At 47.7% G+C, this 18,765-nt stretch overlaps 1 protein-coding gene across 2 annotated transcripts in view; it reads right to left on the reverse strand.

Moving 5' to 3' along the window:
• The window catches only part of SLCO3A1 (solute carrier organic anion transporter family member 3A1), a 308,477-nt gene that overhangs the window by 39,769 nt on the left and 249,943 nt on the right, over window positions 1–18,765 (reverse strand). For both annotated transcript variants that reach the window (XM_057721542.1, XM_057721541.1), the window contains exon 5: window positions 4,641–4,805. In XM_057721542.1, coding sequence (XP_057577525.1) covers window positions 4,641–4,805 — 165 coding nt within the window. The remainder of the gene's footprint in view (window positions 1–4,640; window positions 4,806–18,765) is intronic.

Raw genomic sequence — 18,765 nt, forward strand, 5'->3', positions numbered from 1 at the left:
GGGGATTTTCTCCCCTTCTTCAGGCAAGGAAGGGTCTGGAGGCTGTTTAAACAAAGGTCCCAGAACTCACCAGCCTGTGGAGACAGTGTTTTAACCAGCCCCACGACCTCTCAGGAAGCAGCATCTATCAAATCAGTACGTTTCGCAGCTCCTGGTGAGTAACTGGCATACATTCCACTCCCCCCCACCCCCACCCCTTTCTTATAAACAGAGCTATCTGCAAGGCAGCAGGACCATACACCTGTTATTTCTGATTCTCAGAGACTCAGGGTATCCCAGGAGGACCAAAGGACCCTAGGGTCCCAATCTCCTGTTCGGTTTTGCTCTGTTCTGATTCCCTTCATCTGAGCTCAGCTTTAAATTACCGTGTGTCATTTCTCCACTGTGTAGATTGTGCATGGCCGATTTTCCAGTTCAGGCTGCCTCTTCCTTGCCAATCAACAGACCTCTAGGTCAGTTGACTACATCAATCAGCTGGTATGTGCTAAGGGAATGCAAATTAGTTCTAATATTCTGGTGAGAAAAACATAATCAGGGAGGCTGATCTCTGCAAGGAAAACAGCACAAGTCATGTTTTTTAAAAAACGTAGTATCTCTGTATTATTTGATGCTCCTGGATGATCTGTGCTTGGTTCTCTCTCGTCCTGGTATAGATGATCCTCAGGGCCTCGCCTCTATTTGCCTGTCTGTACCCCATGCCGTACCGCCCCCAATCATGCCCAGTCCTTCTCCTCTCTCTGCCTGGAAGAGGCCAAATCCATTCAAGCCTCCAGGCTCTGCACTTGCTGGTTCCTCTTCTAGGACATTCTTACCCTTTATCTTTACTTGGCCGGGCCCTATCCTCATCACAGAGGCTTTCTCAAGCCACCCCATCTAGAGTGGTCCTGCAGCCCATCTGGGATTTCCTACTGTTTTTTGCCTGTTTTATTGTTCTCATGGCTCTCCCCACTATCTGAAGCTGCCCCAGCTATTTCTGATTTTCCGGTTTCTTGCTCTCTCTCCCCCTCCTAAGATGCAGCTTCCCTGAGGACAAGAACCGTTCCATCCTGTTCAGTCCTGGTTCCCTGTGCCTATCGAGGTGGCCAGCACAGAGTGGGCCCTTGGGGATTATTTCCAGGATGAATGAAACAGCGAGCAGACTGGATCTGCGTGAGGGAACACTGATGACCACAGCCCACGCCCAGAGAGCAGGCTGCATGTGGTTCCATTTCCTATCAGAGGCGGTGGCGGGCAGCGCCTGGTGATGATGGTAACTATGGCAAAAACGGGCTTTCGGCACCTTTTCTCTAAGCCATCGTCAGCCCCTCCCCCTTTCCCTGACGTGTGTGCAGACTTAGCATGTCGGCGGTTGTCAGAACATCCCCCAAACTCCAACCTCATCGCCTTAACTTATGCAGATCGAGTCCTTTTTATCTTCATGCATAAATCAGTGCCATCAGCCCTTAATCATCTGTGTTGCTCTCTTCTGAACTCGGCCCCATCTGCTGATGACTTCGTGGGCAGACCAGGGTAACGGCAGGGCTCCCACCCCCTAGGTCTGCGGGGACTAGTGATGAAGCATTTTTGGACACGAGCCTTGCCTTCCGCTTCGGCTGCCTCTCTCTGTCCCCGACAGGCTCCCTGCCAGCCCCTCCAGCAGCCAGCCCCCCAGAGGCCACGCTAACAGAGTGATGCCACGGGCAGGGCACAGGGACAGGGTACGTGTCCTGCCTGCCTGGACTGCCAGCCGGATGGACGGACCAACAGATGGGCCGCCAGGCTGTGTCTCCACATGGTGGGAGAGGGTCCCCCGTGCCAAGTGCTCTAACAGACAGAGTCACTGGGACAGAAACAGGGGCAGGAAGGTGAGATTGTTTTTTGACCTTCTGCCCTGAAGACTATTGGTTTGTTTGTAGATAGAAAAATTCAGGACCCTGTCCTGAAATAGAACAGAGCCCCAGCTCTGAAGCGAATGTACTCAAAATGTAAGGAGCTGCAGCAAAGAAGTCAGAAAGTGAGAGATAAACTCTTTGGGTGCTGGAGGGCAAAACCTGGGAGATCGTAGGTGTGATGAAGAAGTTATAACTTTAATTATAGAGAGACACATTTTACCCTGTCTCCATCAGACAGGGACTAAAGGGCTGACTGCATTTTGCTAATACCTCCTGGAAGAAGTACTTATAAAACAGTGGAAGGGAAAGAGTTATTAGTGAAACAGAAAAACATAAGGCTGGTGCGGCCCTAGCGGCTCCCAGGGGGAGGTGCTGCGATCTGGCCACATCATTGTTGGTAGGGTTTTAATTTTTTTTAACTTGACATCTTAAAGTCCTGTGAGGTGCACCAGCTTAGGGGAACACTGATGAATTTTTGCATCTGTATACGCCCCTGTATTAAGACATTTCTGGAAGTCCCAGGGGCTCCCCAGTGCCCCCATTCCCCCCACCCCCAAGGATAACTATCATTCTGGCCTCTATCACTTTAATTAACTTTTCCTCTTTTTAACTCTTATAAATATGTACTCTTCTGCGTCTGACATCTTTCACTCTGTCAGACCCATTCACATTGAGGCACATATACAAGCTCTCACTTTTTCATGTTGTGTGCTGTTCACTGTACGAATATTCTATAATTTATTTACCCATTCTAGTATTGATAGACATTTGGGTTGTTTCCAGTTTGGGGCTGTTTTGCATAAAGCTGCTTTGGATACTCTTACCTATGCATATAGAAATGAGTGGACCTAAACACCCACTTCTGTTGGATTTATGCCCAGAAGTGGAATGGTTGGATGCCAGGGTGAGCATATACTTTTACCTTTCACAGGTACTGCTAAAGAGTTTTTCCAAAGTGCTTGTACCATTGTGCATTCCTGCCAGCAGTGTATGAGAGTTCCAGTGGCTCTACATCCTCACCAACGCTTGCTACTATTGGTCTGGAGGATGTGGACTAGTCTTTCATTGTGGTGTTCGTGTGTGTTTTCCTGATGACTCATGATGGGGCAGCACCTTTACATGGGTTTACTGGCCATTTTTTTGAAGGAAATGCTCAAGGAGAAGAGGAGGGCAAGATCACCTTGTCCATTGCTCTAAGGACATAATCCACTCCTACTTAACAGAGAAGATAATTCCATGGCACTGGAGCCCTCGCAACTGCCAGGCCGGACTTGTCACATTCTCAGGGACCATCCTCATGTTTCTCTCCTTCTCTGCACTTTCAGAACAGATGAGCTCTCCTGTCAAAGGCTGTCTACCACATTCTCTCTCTTTTCTGCACATCACCTCTGTTGGTTAGTTCCCCTCTGCTTAGACACCTGCTGAGGTCCTTCTGTCACAATAGTAACTGTCTCTTAGCAACAGCACCATCACTACTCCACTCCCTTGACTGCCACATACACCACCAGCCATGTCTCCTCTCCTTCCCTCCACCGCTAAGCTTGGGAAAGTGTCCTGCGGTCACTGGCTATTCCTTCCCTCTCATGCGTGGCTCCCCACACCACAGTATGGGCTCCCCAGCTGCTGTCTTACAGACATAGCCCTGACACAGGCTGAAAGATGTCCTGGTTGTTGAAGGGACCAGAGGCATGTGAGGTCACATCACGCATGGGTGCTCACGCTGCTGACGGCTTCCTTCTTGGAATCATCTCTTCCTTGACTCCTGTGATCCACAGATTTTTCTCAGGAGTTGCTTCTTGAACTTCTCTATGGCCTCCTGTAATTCCTCATGGGTGGTGTTTCACCCACTCTATTCTAATTCTACACATTTTCCTTCTGCAAATTCCACTCCCATGTCCTCAACTACCATGCACACACCAATGCAAACCCACATCTCCTTCAGCCCTCAAACACGCACAGTACATCATGTAGATACACCATGGCCATCTCACTCAGCAACTTCAAATCTGAACTCACTACCTTCCCTACAGATCTGATTCTTTTCTGCTATTTCCAGGTTTCACAAATGGTACCACGCCCCCTGCCTAAGCCAGAAACCTGGAAGTCATTCTTGACCCTTCCCTCTCCTGCTGTGAGACCACTTTCCTTACTGCATATAAGTAATGCTGCTTCTCACGAGAGAAAACCAGTTTTCTTTAGCATGCCAGCTCCAAAGGACTGGAAGCAGATGCCTGTAGTCTACTGTTGAGAAGACTGCTAAGGCCACACTTGAGCTTGGAGAGAAGGAGTGTCATGATGAGCTAATTACGCCTGCCACGGTCACTGGGATGGAGGGAGCGTGTGGCTTCCAATCTCTATATCTGCTGACTGTGGGTTTCAAGCTGCCAAGAATATTCTTGCTCTTTTACCTTCTTGACCAAAGCCTACTAACCTTTCAAGATCCATCTTGATTCCCCTCTTCCTTCCTCACCTCTTCCCCCCAGTTCTCCAGTTCACACAGATTTACAGACTTGCTGACTGTCACAGTGCTTCCTGTGCACACTTTATATCTTAGCTCTTTATCACCACATACTTTTAGCAGTTGCCTCAGGCAGGTAAATCTTACTCCAGGAAAATACTCTGAAATTCTTCTGCACACAGACCACATGTATATGCTGCTATAGGAGCAGCACACTCTGGGCTGTTTGGCGGGCCTCAGTCAATTCTCATAGTATCACAAGCAATGACAGCCTTCCTACGCCCTCCTGGGGGGCTGAGAAACAGACTCACCGAGCAGCTGGTTGGCAGAAGAGGTGGTGAGGTTAAACTGCTGCTCCAGATACTTTCCCAAGAAGGCAGCAAAGCCAGCCACCACTGCAATCTCCATGCAGGCGGCCAGGATGATGCAGGTAAACACAGGGTTTGAGAGCAGGTGCTTGGTGACCTTCGGGATCACTGCAGGGAGAGAAGTGGAGGACCAAGGTCACATACACCGCACTCCCAGGCTTCTGCCCCCAAGGTCCCACTTTTGACCTATCTCAGTAAACAGCATCAGGAATCACCTGGATGCTCAGGCCAATGCCTATAACCTGCAAGTCAGCCATAGTTGTGGAAACTCTAGTTCCAAAATATACATTGATTTTTTTGTCAACTAAAGCAACAACCACTAAAGCAGGAGAAACTACACTGTGACATTTTTTTTACAGCACAATGGAAACACTATTTTATAAGCCATCACAAGTTATTTCCACCCAACAAAAAGAAAGAGGAGTTTGGGGTTTGTTTCTCAAAAGGGAAAATATAACAATTATATATTATAAATTATAAATGTATTAATTATGTTATATCAATACATCTAAGTGTATATATCAACATACCTATGATGAATATTTATAGCGGTATGTGTTAAGAAAATATATTTAATCTTTTTTTTCAACAACTCATTTTATTTTTTTAATTTTAAAAATTTTTATTTTATATTGGAATATAGTTGATTAACAATGTTGTGTTAGTTTCAGGTGTACAGCAAAGTGGTTCAGTTATACACATGCATGTATCTATTTTTTTAAGAAAACATATTTAATCTTAGTTTCAAAAAAGAAATGAAATTAAAGTGTATGGATATGCACACACACACACATATATAATCCAACCTCCACCACCCCCTTCCTTCTCACAACCACATTCACCTGGCCAAGCTTCCATGAGCTCTCACTTGGGGGAGACCAGGGTCTTGGTTTTTGCTCTTGATCCAGTATAATCCTTCCCTATACAGTAGCCAATGGGATCAGCTCTAATCAGTTTCCTACCCAAAACTCCACAATGGCCAAAATCCACACTGGGTACGATGGCCCACGGTCTGCCCCTTGGCTATCTGATCACAGTTCTGATCATGTTCCATCCTCCTTCTGGTCCAGCCCCACCTGCACCTGGTCCTCCCCACCCAGGTCTTTGCACTGGGGCCCTTCTCTCCATTAGAATGCTCTGACCCCAGATCTTTGCTCCATCTATTCCTTCTTCCTCAGGTGGTCTTTCCTCATCACCCAAGGCAATCTAGAAGCTGCTACCCACCCAGTCCAGATGCTCAGGGCTCAGATGAGAGTTGAAGGTGGGCAAAAGTGCTCTGTGGCTTGTGCACCACTTTAAATACCAATGGAGCTGAAGCAGGTTTTGTTGAGGTGATGCATTTCAATATTATTTTATTATACTCTGTTTTTCCTAAAGTGTGTGGTTTCATAAACCACTCAGATTTCCTTTCAATTTGGTGCTTTTACAAATGAGAGATTTGGTTTTCTTAAAATCCTTTGAATGTAATCACATTATTTGGATATTTCCAGCCATTAGAATCCTTGGTGCATGGTCTTTGGCCAGATCTCCTCAACTGTGGAGTGATGACATATCCTGGTAGTGTTCAAGGGGTCTGGGGGTACCTGGACAGCCCCATCATTTCAATATTTATGCCATTATTTTGATGTGCACTTAATTTAAAAAAAAGTTAACTAGAACAAAACTGATACATCAAATATGTGGTTTCATGGCTACCATAGCTTAAGAAAGATGATGCTAGGTTAAACCAAGTAGATGTAAAGTTATTTAAAGAGAAATTATGTAAATAATGGTACAGGTGGTAAGGAGATAAGGCAAAAATGTGTAAAAGTGGTGTATCAGTGACAAGGTAGGGACCTCTGTTCTGCTGTAATCATAGTTATGTGGAACATTTGGCATGTGGTGTACCTGTTTCCATCTGTGTAAACAGAAAAAGATAAAACAGAGTCCCAGATGAAGCAAGCATTATTCCAAGTCTAGAAAAAAACCATCAGGCCCACAGTCACACAAAATAAACAGGTGAGCAGTGTATAACACTGCATTCCAAGGTGATGGATTGGCCAGCTGTCCTAAAGAAGAGCGCTAATTACACAGGCTCAATCTCTTCTCCTAGGAGACGAAGCCTCTAAATGGCCCAACTAATTAGAATAAAATAATAATAGGAGATACATAAGTTTTTAATAATGTTAACAGACAAGCTCAATAAATCAAAATGACAGGACAATGGGTCAGAAACTGGCAGACACACACAACTTAAAATTTATCATTTCTGGGAAAGATACCAAGTTTCAAAAATGAAAATCTACATATAAGATAAGGACTTAAGGATCCTTTGACATAAGAAAAGGAACTCAGTTATGGGAATGGACTGAGCCAGATGATTGGAGGCTCAGAATCACTGTGGGCTGAACAACCTGATTCTATATCCCAACCGAGAAACAACCAGACAGTAACCAGAGGTTGTGGCCTCAGCTGTTTCTCAGTGGTTTCTCATTAAACTACTAAAACCTTAGGAAGACAACTCTTGGATTAAATAAATGCATGTACACACACATACAAAATAAAACCAAAACTTTAAAAAGGCTATGAACAAGAATAAAGATGGTGAGTAAACAACTTTAAATCCATGGTATTTATGTATTTATACCTGCTTTATTGCTAGTGCACTGGCCTTTATGTGTGTTTTGTTCCCTTTTTACAGGGTTTCAAGCATTCATAATAATCGGACTTTTTTAGAAATGTCATTTCAAATATTTGTCTAGAAGAGGTTACACTTAAAATCTGTGTTTAAATGTTGGAAAATTTTCCTTTGTTAAATCCACATTAAGTATTGTGAAAATATTGAGAGGAATGTTGACTGTGTAATGTTTACAAATGTGCACTGTTCAACAAACAGAAAAGATGACTACATCGGGCATAAACAGAAGGTAATGAAGTAAGTATCTGTCTTCATGAACAAAACCCCCTTGCATGTTAAGACTCCATCATCATAAATCACATAAATTGCTATAGTGTTTGGCACATTGTGATGGTATAATGTACCTGTGACAATGTACTGGTTGATTATGTCACAAACACCAAGCTTCACGGAGAATGGTATAGGTTACATGGGCGACCACTGTTGCTTCCTTGTAATAAATGAACTTGAAAGCCCCCAGCTGTTCATGTTTTGGTAGGTAATAACACGGTTGCTCCCCATCATTGTAGTCTTCTGGCATTAAGATGTCTAAACTCTGGAAACACTGTTGACAATCAGTCAGCAGGTTGGGGACATCCTAGGAAAACCATCCTCTACCATACTTTTATTGTAGGCTTTGTTTTCTTTGTTACGGAGCAGACTCTTCAGATGAGGGGACTTCAGAAGAAGAAAGCACCACAGCCACACTTGCTCGCAAATAAAACTGCTGCTGAGCTGGCACCACCAGCATCCTCCAATTAGGAACTATGTTCTCTGGCTCAGAAATGACATCAATGAGGATTTGAGTTTCATCACATTATCTATTTGGGGCCTCAGCACCTTCGTGCCCTTGATCATGGCCATCATGGTTTCTTTGGGGACAAGGAGGGCACTTCTCAACAAAGGCAACTCCAGCTAATGGAACATGTTCATACTTCAGCAAGCATTTTAATTATTCCAGAGATGACCCTCCATTTCAGTGGGAAGGATTCCTTGTCAAGAGAGGAACCTGCCTGCTTTTGTCTTAATATCTAATGACTAATTTTGCCTTGGATTAGATGCAAAAATCATTAAGCTTGAGAATTATCTGACTGAAGACTCAGTGGGCCTTATTTGCATGAAAAACATTCTTTTTCCCCCTCTACCCGGCGATTTGCCTCCAGAAATGACAGCTTCCTCTTGTGTTCAGCTATTTTCCTCCCAGGTTCTTCCTCCCATCCTGGTTTACTGCAATGACTTGTAGTGCTCTCAAAGAAGATTCCTTTTCAAAGGTTCAACCGACCCTCCAAAGCCCCAGTTTGAAAGGGGGTATTAATTAGCTTGATCCTAGGGCTATCCCAGTGTTCCAAGCTTTTTCATGCAAATGGATTGTTAAGCCCATAAAATTCTAACTTCCCAAGGTGGCAGTAGCTAATGAGGTGGCCCAGACAAATAGCAACTGGTGAATCGAGGCCACACCAGGCTACCAAACACATACAGTCTCCCACAGCCATTTACCTCCCACTTTCTGATTCAGCCTCAGAAGTTGGGCGCTGGGGTGGGAGGCAGGCAGGCTTGCATCATGAAGCCTCACAGCTGGGGAAACCTTTTCACCTCTCGACTGCAGCACGGTGCTGTTACTAGCAGAACGGTACAAAGTTGGGAAGAGTGGCAGGGGAGTGATCTCCAGGGTAAACAGGTTGTCTACTGCTAGTCTTTGGAAGACAGTCCTGTAGGATGGAGTTTCTTGGAAATGTGTACATCCTCCAGGAGGGATGAAGGCAGGTTCAGAGAAGTCGTGAGGATTAACCCTGACAGAGCATTTCCAGTGTGCCAAGTACCATTCTAACTGCTTACACATCCACTTGCATGATCCTCACAACAAAACAGTGTTCCTGGGATGATTAAACTCCTCCATTTACAGATGAGAAGACTGAGGCAGAGAGTGGTCCCATGGTTAAGGGAGTAAAGCAGAAACACAAACGCTGGCGCCTGCAACCACACAGTGTGCTGGTAACCAGTGTGCTATTCTGGTCTGGGTTCTGAGGGGTGCTGATGTTGGCTTGAGGACTAAGCATGCAGGCTGCCCCTGGTAATCAAAGTGCAGCTTAATTCTTAGAATGAAGAATAATAGGAAAATGACCAGATCTGACATGACTAAGGGCTTAGCCCATGTTGTTTGAAGGCGGACAGGGAGAAAAGGAAGGGAGGGACAGAGGAATGAAAGAAAGAAAGGACTGGGGAGCCTACAGAAGAGGCTTGTGCCATAGAAAAGGTTTCACTGAATGACGTTGTATAAAATAATGGCTAAGAACTTGGTCCAAGGAGCCTGGTCATTGGGATTTGAATTCTGGCTTTAAGACTGAGTAAGTGTGTGACCAGAGTACATCACTCCATCCCACAGATTGCCACAAACCTGCAATGAGACCCAAGGCATGTAAAGCCTGTGGCCCAGTGCTTCTAGAATACAGGTAAGAGTCTGATAGGATTAACGGCAAAGATTTATTGTATAGCACAGGGAACTATATTCAATATCTTGTAATAAACTATAATGGAAAAGAACAGAAAAAAGAAAAAAATATATATATGCATAACTGGATCATGTTTCTGTACATCTGAAACTAACACAATATTGTAAGTCAACTATATACTTCAGTAAAAAAGAGTCCGATAGGATTAACAGGAATCAGTATAATAGAAGTAACCCTTGGTTACGTTAGGGAGAGAGCCCTTGAGCTGAGAGGACATCAGGCTTCCTACAGGAATGCCTATGTGATCAGATGTGATGAGTAGAGCAGAGAAGAGACTGGGGCAGGTGAGCTGAGCTCCTGGGAGCCAAGGGCTTTCCAAGAAGATCCCCCTCCTGCAGGAGGCTGTTCAGCAGGTCAAGGGGTCAGGAGGCACAAGTCCTTGTCCACTGCCCTCCTGGGAATTGGAGGTACCCTGGGAAGTGCTCACTGTGGGGGGCTCAGTTATACTCCCCTCGACTCTCAGATCTCTCTGCCTTCAGTCTCTCCTCAGATCTCTCTGCCTTCAGTCTCTTTACTGAAATTGGCCTTGACTTTCTTTCTCTTTAATAACACTGCTGTCAGTACAGCATGGTTACCCTTCCCCAAGAGGGGAGATGGAGCCAGTCTATGCAACTCCTCAGGAATTATGACAATGACAGCCACGCCTGCCTGGCAACCAGTGGTGGATGGGCACCGTGGCAAGGCTTCTCATTTAACTCTCACAACTATCACCATAGGGGGTGGTCATACCATCATCATTTTAGACCCAGGGAAACCAAGGCTCCCTTGAGAGGCTGAAACCCAACAGCCTGCATCCCAGAATGCAAAACCGAGAGGAGAAGGAGGGTGGATTTGAATTCATTCCTGCCTGCACTTCGGGACTCATCTCTAAATCTTCAGGTTTCTGGGTGGGGCCTTGAATCAACAGAAAAGGTATTTTCCTGAAAGGTGAGCTACCATGAAGTACTTCCCAACATAGGAGGCCCATGAGCAGAAGATAACAGAGGTGGGGGGATCTGGGTGAGATAAACAACAGTATTCAAGTCATGACCAAAAAAAAATGAAAGAGGAAGGAAGGAATAATGGAGATGTAGAAAAACACCATCATGGGGGCACAAGAGCGAAGACGAGGTAGAGCAAATCCTGGGAAAAATGAAGTCTCACGGGGTAGTGAGAATGTTCACCAGCCACCAAGTTGGTTCCCACGTGTCCAGAGCAGGCTGTCATCCCAGCACCACTGACCCCACTGGACGCCCTTGTCTGGGTCCTCCTGTCTGTCCCACAGGAGGAGCCAGGTGCTCTCAGGTAGAGCAGCAGGGGAGCAGGTCCGTCCCCAGACGTGGGCACCATGCCCGGTAAGCACAGATGCTTAATACACGCAAGGTAGATTACAGAATCCAATAAAGAAACAAATGAACTGCATAGCCTTGAAAGGTAACTGTCATGGTCTCTTAAGGAACATTAGCTGTAGAAACAGAGAGCAATTTACAATCACACCATTCGTGATATTCCACGGGCGCACGGGCTGTGAGGGAAGTGGGAGTAATCAGCTAATACGGTCACTTCCATCACCGATTCTGGAGCTGCCCAAACCATCCCTTGAGTAGGTAGTGGTAGGGGAAATCCCGGTGGGAGAGGAGGCCTGTGACGCCAATTAGCCTCCTGGAAGCAAGCGCCTACCATGAACTTCACCCCAGACTGGCAGCCTTAGGCCCCCTGTGGCATCATCACTACAGAGGAGCCCATCCCCCAACCTCTGCCCTGAGCACCCAAGGGAGCTTTTGGCACCCTCTCATGGCCAACTGTGACAGCAGTAACTACCAGGCTCCCATCTGCCCATCTTCAGTGAGGTAACAGGCAGATGCTAACACCTCCCCTCTATAGAGAAGGTCGTGGTTTGAATGAACAAACAAGAAACCGTCAGCACAGGAAACGAGCAGCTACAGTGAAACCCAAGTGTCAGATGGGTGTGGATCGGTTAGGACAACCCAGAGCCCATCAATCCCACAGACTCTTGAAAAGTCACCAGCTCCTTACAGGTCCACCAAGGAGAAGCAGTGTGGTTGCCCACTAGCCGGTTTAAAACAAGAATGAAGTGTCCACAGAGGCATGCCCAGCGCCTGCAAGCTGCTGTTCTAAACTGAGGCCGCCCCAGTCATGTCCTGGCATCAGGAGACTGAAGTCAGAAACACAATCACCACAGGATTCTGAAGGTGGAGAAAGGAGCTTGGGAAGCAGCAGGGTTTCATTCGGACCCCAATATTGCATCTTTCCATGTGGGCAGCACACAGAAAATGACTAGGGAAATCAAGTCTTTTGTAAGCAAACGGCCACTTTTATAACTTCACGCCAGCCCCTAGAACCCCCTCTGGGAGCAGGTCGCCCCACTCCAGGGGTGGCATTTGGCATTCACAGAAAAGGTTATGATGGGAGAGTTCATTCCTGGGAAGTCTGGAAAGAGAAACAGCAGTGTCCAGAAAAAAACGGTGGGGCCAAACACCCAAGCTGACACACGTACCCATCTCTAAACCTAGGTTTACTAATGCCACCTTCGGAAGTGCTGGGTTTACAGCAGGCCTTCTCAGAGCCTTCAATACGCTAATATCAACCTTCAAGAGTCATGTCACAGACTGTCCCAAGCTTATTTCATCAGTGGGTCACCTCTCCCATTTCATCTTTATATGCAACTGCCAGAGAAGTTAGCCCCTGGTAGAGACCCCCCAAAGGACCGCCACCAGCTCTGACATTTGTTTTCAACTGGGCGCTCTCTTAGAATTTCCTGGGGAGCTATAAAGACATCCAGATGCCTGGATCACCTCTCCCCCATCCACCCTCACCACCACAGACTCAGGGAATCATAATTTGTAGGGATGGGGCCCTCCATATGTGTGTTTCAAGAAAGCCCACAGGTGATGCTGACTCAAGTCCCTGGTTGGGAAACAGCGGATCATAAAATAAAGTCTAGTCTCCTTAGAAGGGTAATGAGAAGGCCCTCAATAATCCATCCATAATTTTATCAAAGACTTACTGGACAGCTGGATACCAGGAACTCTGCTGGGTGTGGGAGCTGAGACCAGCCTGCCTTCTATCACGACCTTCTCTAAATCCTATTCTCAAAACCAGAAGTCTCTCTCCCACGCACATCTCAGGCATCCCAGCCCGGAAGCCCTTCCCCTCCCCTCCATCCATGGGGATCCTGCTCATCCTTCCAGATCAGGCTGAAATGCTGCATCCTTCACGCACCTGTCTTCAAATCCCCCCGCCGTGGTCCTCACTATATCCCTTTGAACCTCCCATAATCCTCGCCACCTTCTATCCTGTATCATAGCAACATTTCAGAGGAGTTAACGTGAATAAAAGAGTCCTGGGATCACATAAGGCCGAGAAATATAGAGTAAAGCAAAGTCAGCCAGCTTTCCTCAGAGCTGGCCTTCTCAGAGCCTTTAACACAAACATTCTATGAATCTCCAAGAGCATCACAGTACGCAGATGGTTTCCTGACTTATTTGGCCATGTAACCACAGCTCCCTGTTACTGTTGTTGATTTGTTTTTCCCTGAGCTTCTCAGAGGACTCACATTCCAAGGAACCCCCATTGGGAAATGCTGTCTTCTAGTTATTTCCTTCCTTCCTTCCAAAACCATGAGGGGCATCCACAGTGTGCCAGGCATGGAGCTAGGTGCCCTCACCTATGTTCATCTCAGGCACTTTGCTGATATAACTTGAGATGGGGAGCTGTGGCTGACTCACAGACATCACCCCCAGCACAGCCTCCATCAATGCTGACACGAACACGATGAAGCCACTGACCAGTCTGGACCCTGGGGACCTGTAAAAAATGACTCCTGTGACACGGCAGCATCTGAACCACAGCTTGGCACAGGATTCCAAGTGGTTGGCAAGGCAGATAGTTTCCTTGGTCATGGAATCAAGAAAGAAGCTTTAATGGGAAATCCACACGAGGGGAGTTCTGAAGACAAATCGCACCATAAAAAACACTCAGCTGTTCAGCCTGCAGAACAAGGACTCTCAGATCACCAGGCTCCTCACAATAACATTATGCTGAAAGGCACGGGCCCCTAATTAAGAAAAATGTAGCAGAAACTGACTGCAGGCTGGCAGACGATGGAGGCGGCCTAGCAGGGAGGCGGCCTAGCAGAAACCCGGAAGCCGGAGGCACGAACTTGGTTCCACGGCCAGGCCAACACACACGGGGCCCCAGAGGAACCGTGGGAGGTGCAGAGGTGGGGGGGGGGGGGTGTGAGTCTGCACCCTGTCCAAGCAGCAGGACACCTGCCAGGAAGATGGGCAAAACACGCACCCAAAGGCACAGTGCAGGTCCGCCTGAGCCACTGGGCCGGCAGACCCTCTGATTCGGTGGCCGAGGCGCCAGGTGCAGGCCCTCCTCCCCACGCAGAAAAGTCACCCATGAGCCAGCTGTGACACTCAGCACAGGTGGAGATCCTGCTAAGCCAGTGTCTGTGGGTGGGTCAAACACAGGCCAACACCTGGGGAGGGGCTGTGGGTGAGGACAGTGTTAGGGAAAGCAGCACCCTGGGCTGGGCTGGGCAGTGCCTGTCCAGCCATCCACATACTCCCCCCATTTACCAGATGTGTACTGAGACCATGTACGAGGGCATGGGCAAGGACGGATGTGGTCCCTGCCCTCATGGAGCTTATGGAGGAAGTGATCACTCCTATGAAGGTCACATGCTGACCATGACACAGAGAGCTACATGCCACGGAGGGGGTGCCATCGGGACGTCAGGAAAATGTCCTTGGGGAAATGACATGTGAGCTGATGTCTGAAGATGGGATAAGAATTCCAGGGGTGGGAACAGCAAGTGCAAAGTCCTGGGGGGAAGGGACCCTGGGGAATACCGAGGACTGAAAGGAGGCCAGAGAGGTGAGGCTGGTGTGGTAGGAACAGGGCGGCAGGTGTGAGAAGAGGCTGCAGGGGAAGAACCTCACCGGGCTGGTGGCCACGTGAAGGGCTCGGCCTCTATCAAGATCAGATGCACTCTGAAGACATCCTAGTGTGGATGACAGCCTGGAGGGGTCAGGGCAGACTGGAGTGTGAAAGACCACGAGCAGGATGGAGAGATATTTAGGTGCTGAAATCAACAGAACCTGGTGATGGATGGCATCAGGGGTGTGGGTAAGAAGAGGCATGGGGAAGGTACCAACCCAAGTAGATTTCATCTCCCCTAAAAATGAAGGTCCTCTAGAGTTGGGCTCTGCATTTTCTCTTTCAGAGAGGGAACAAGTGAACATTAAGAGTGGGAGTTTCTCCAACACAGTAAGGGTTTTTGTTCCATCCACCACATACTGATTCCTTTATCCTTCTTGGCTGGTTCATTAATAGTTGAGTGGATCTCCGTGGGAAATAGAGGAACAGAGGAAAGAGTATGGCATTGCGAGCCCAAGACCTGAGTCTGGTCCTGGCTACATCCTTCACAGCTGCAGGCACCTGGGTGCATGGCTTAACCCCCCAGATCTCTGTACCCCCATGGGTGGCATGGAGATTGGTAATGACACCCACTTTATCAGCTGTACTATGGGGGACAAGTGGGAGTCCATGCAAGTGCTTTGGAAGTCATCAGCCATGATGCACATTTTGGGGATGGTTTTTAAGACTCTGAGCCTGAAGCCCCACCCCCACCCCGCCAGCTCAGCCATCATCCGCTGTCACCTGGTGCAGCTACCTTTTCTGGGACAGGAAGAGGCCACTTGGCAGTCAGCGTCAAGAGTGCGGAGACAAGTGCTCAGCTTTCGACTGCTGTGCTCACTCAGTGATCACAGGAGGACTCTCCCTTCAGATTTTAAGCTGCTGGTACAGTGACACTCATCCCTGCTTGGAAGTCCATCAGAGGGTCAGGACACGCCAATGCTTGCAGGAAGTCGTCCTTCCCTCCCTTTTTGGCTGGACCCTTGTCTAGAAGACTCACTGTTTTAGAACACATCCATGTGGCTGCAGCCACAGCCACAGTTTTAGTACACGTTGTTGAAAAGTCACTTAGCACCTGCTGACACCACTTCTTCTTTAACAGAGAGTCTGTTTATTGCCCAGAGATGCAGCACAATGTTGTGGTTAAGAAGATAAACACTGAGGCCCTACCATGGTTCAAATGCCTTTCCTTTCCACCTGTTAGCTTCAATTTCCTTGTCTGTAAAATGGTCCCAATGTCTCATGGGACTGGGGGATTAAATATGATCGTGTATGGAGGGGGGACTCGAGGGGGGGGAGTCAAGGAAGGGAGGGAATACGGGGATATGTGTATAAAAACAGATGATTGAACCTGGTGTACCCCCAAAAAAATAAAAAAATAAAAAAAATAAAAAAAAATATGATCGTGTATGGAAAACAAACGTTAGCTGCTATTATGTGCGTATGTGAGTGTGTGTGCGTGTGCACAACTGCGAGAAAGTGTCAATTTGTTTACTCATTCATTCATTCAATCCATCTCACCTACGTGCCAGGCACTGAGCTAGGCAGTGGAAACAAAAACGATGAGTGAGAGCTTCATCCTTGGAGAACCCACAAGCTTCGGGCAAACAGATGGGCCGCTGCATAGTGGGATTACCCTAAGTGCTTTGCAGGGGTTTTGAGGGCAATAGAGGAACACAGCTAATCTAGCACTGGGCAGACAGGGGCATGAGTGCAGAGAGGCTATACAGCAGGTTTCCTGGGGAGATGGAGACCGAGTCAGCCCAGAAGTGGACCAAGGGAGGTAGGGTGTTCCAGGCAGAAACAGCAGCAGAGAGGAGAGTATATGATGTGTTCTGGAAACCGTACAGAATGTGATGGGGAAGTTGGACAAACACGTGGCTGCAGAAACAGCCCAGATCCCAACCATCAAGGCCCCTCCAGGGAAGTGACGCTGAAGTCAACTTCCAACTGCAACACACAACTGTGGATGTGAGACTGAACACACTAGCTAATGATAATACTGTCCATTTGTCTATAACAGTCCCCTGAATTCCTTCCTCCCTCCAGATCTAGAATTTTATAAACCATTCTGCAAACTCTGAGCTTCCAGAGTCAATGAGGCCATGCTAGGTGCAGTCCCGGTGCCCGGGCGGCTCCTGGCGCAGGAAAGGGGAGGAGTGGACACAGCACTGAACACGAGGAGGGATGCATGGATAGGGAGGACTCCTGAAAGATGAATCAGCAAAATGTTCTGAAGAACAAGATGAGGGAGGAGGGGCTTTAGAGTCAGGAAAGAAAGGAAAAGTTACTTGGTGGCACAGTTGAAATGCAAAATTGTGTCTTGCATTTGCAGGCGCCCACCTGGGGGTTATGTTGGCTTTTCACAAGCCCAAGCATTTGTTACCCTGCTGCCTGCTTTGTGAAATGGTTCTGTGACAGTCACCACAAGACAGGGACTTCTGGGCTGTGCAAGAAGTAACAGCTTTTCTACACAGTTCTGGAACAAGATTCTGAGCTTTCCATCTCTCACTTCTTATAACAATTGCAAAAACCCAACTGGTGGCCAACTTCGTTGGAAACAGACCTTCAAAACCTGCTTTGTGGGAAGAGGGCTCTGGAAAGTGATCACAGGCCTGGAAGTCCTCTGTCACCGAATGGGAACTCTGTATCCTCACCTATAAATGGTAATAAGTCCTAATATGGACCCTATGCAGCTGCCGTAAAAGGTACCAGACACCACATGGTAAAACCAAGGGGAGCTGAATGACATGGCTTAGGTTGCATAATTAGGAAGTGGCTAAGCTGGATTTGAACCTAGGTAAGCAGCCCCATGGCTCTCCCAGGAGCAGAAAAGGCCACGTGTCTCGGTGCCAGCGGGGAGGTGGGCTGCTCCCAGGCCAACGCCAGCTCTTCTCAGGGGCCTCTCCTATCTGTAGAGCTTGGCAGGGGACACAGATTGATGACCAGAAAAGAAACCTGTTTGCAAGCTCAAATGAAACAGATGAGAAATTGCAACATATAAATCGGTAGAGCAATGTTAATTCCTCTGATACGTGCAATGATGCTCAGCTAATCTGTACCCGTAGATGTGCTGCACGCTGTATGCAGACCAGCGGGGCTTCTGAGGCTGCAAATCGGATGAAGAGTTTGGGAGTGCCCAGCAGCATCACGTGGGACTTTTGGTAGAAATGTCCACATGGCAGAAACATTTTGTCTCAGGTGGGAAAAATGAAGTATATAAACCACCATGGCCCCCTCTCCATGTGCTGGCGCGTGTAAAATCTGTTTATTATCATAACAGCTCGCTCCACTGTACCCTGGCTTCTGGGGGTTCTTCTAGATGCACTGCCTTCCTTTCCTGCTGGGACATCCTTTAGGTCCATGAATGGACCCGGTGCCTTTGAGAATTTCCAATTCTAAATTAAAAATCATTAATTATTGGAGTGGAGCCCATGCATACACAGGCCATAACTCGTGATGGCTCTGATCTCGCGAGCCTCAGCCCCGTCTACCCAACTGTGTACGTGTCAGCTTAGACACAGCACGGCCAGCCCTCACCTTGTCATTGCTTTGGCTTTGCCCACCACGTGCCTCCCCCGCTACCATAGAAGGTCGGGAATAGAAGCTGCCTTGGTGACCGCCGTGTCCCTGGAGCCTGGCAGGGTCTCAGTAAATGCTGGCTGAATTAACAAATGGGTTAGCCAGTGACTGAATCAGAGCCCGCAAATTCTGAAACCATGACATCCCTCAAGACGTGGCTCAGCTCTGCCCAGGACCCAAGAGGTGGGCCCTCCCTGACTGTCGGCTGTACTTCCATAACCCGCAGTCCTGCCTGGCACTGTAGTCCTCACCGTGTTAGGCCGCCGTGCTGACTTGCTGGCCCGTCCCTACACTGGATAGCAAGATCTCTGATGGCACAGTTGCATCTTCTTCATCCGTGTTTCCCCAGAGGCGAAAGGTGAGAGATTACAGGTACATACAGCTCTTACCATCT

The sequence above is a fragment of the Hippopotamus amphibius genome, chromosome 2 (genome assembly GCF_030028045.1).
Source record: "Hippopotamus amphibius kiboko isolate mHipAmp2 chromosome 2, mHipAmp2.hap2, whole genome shotgun sequence".
Lineage (NCBI taxonomy): Eukaryota > Metazoa > Chordata > Mammalia > Artiodactyla > Hippopotamidae > Hippopotamus > Hippopotamus amphibius.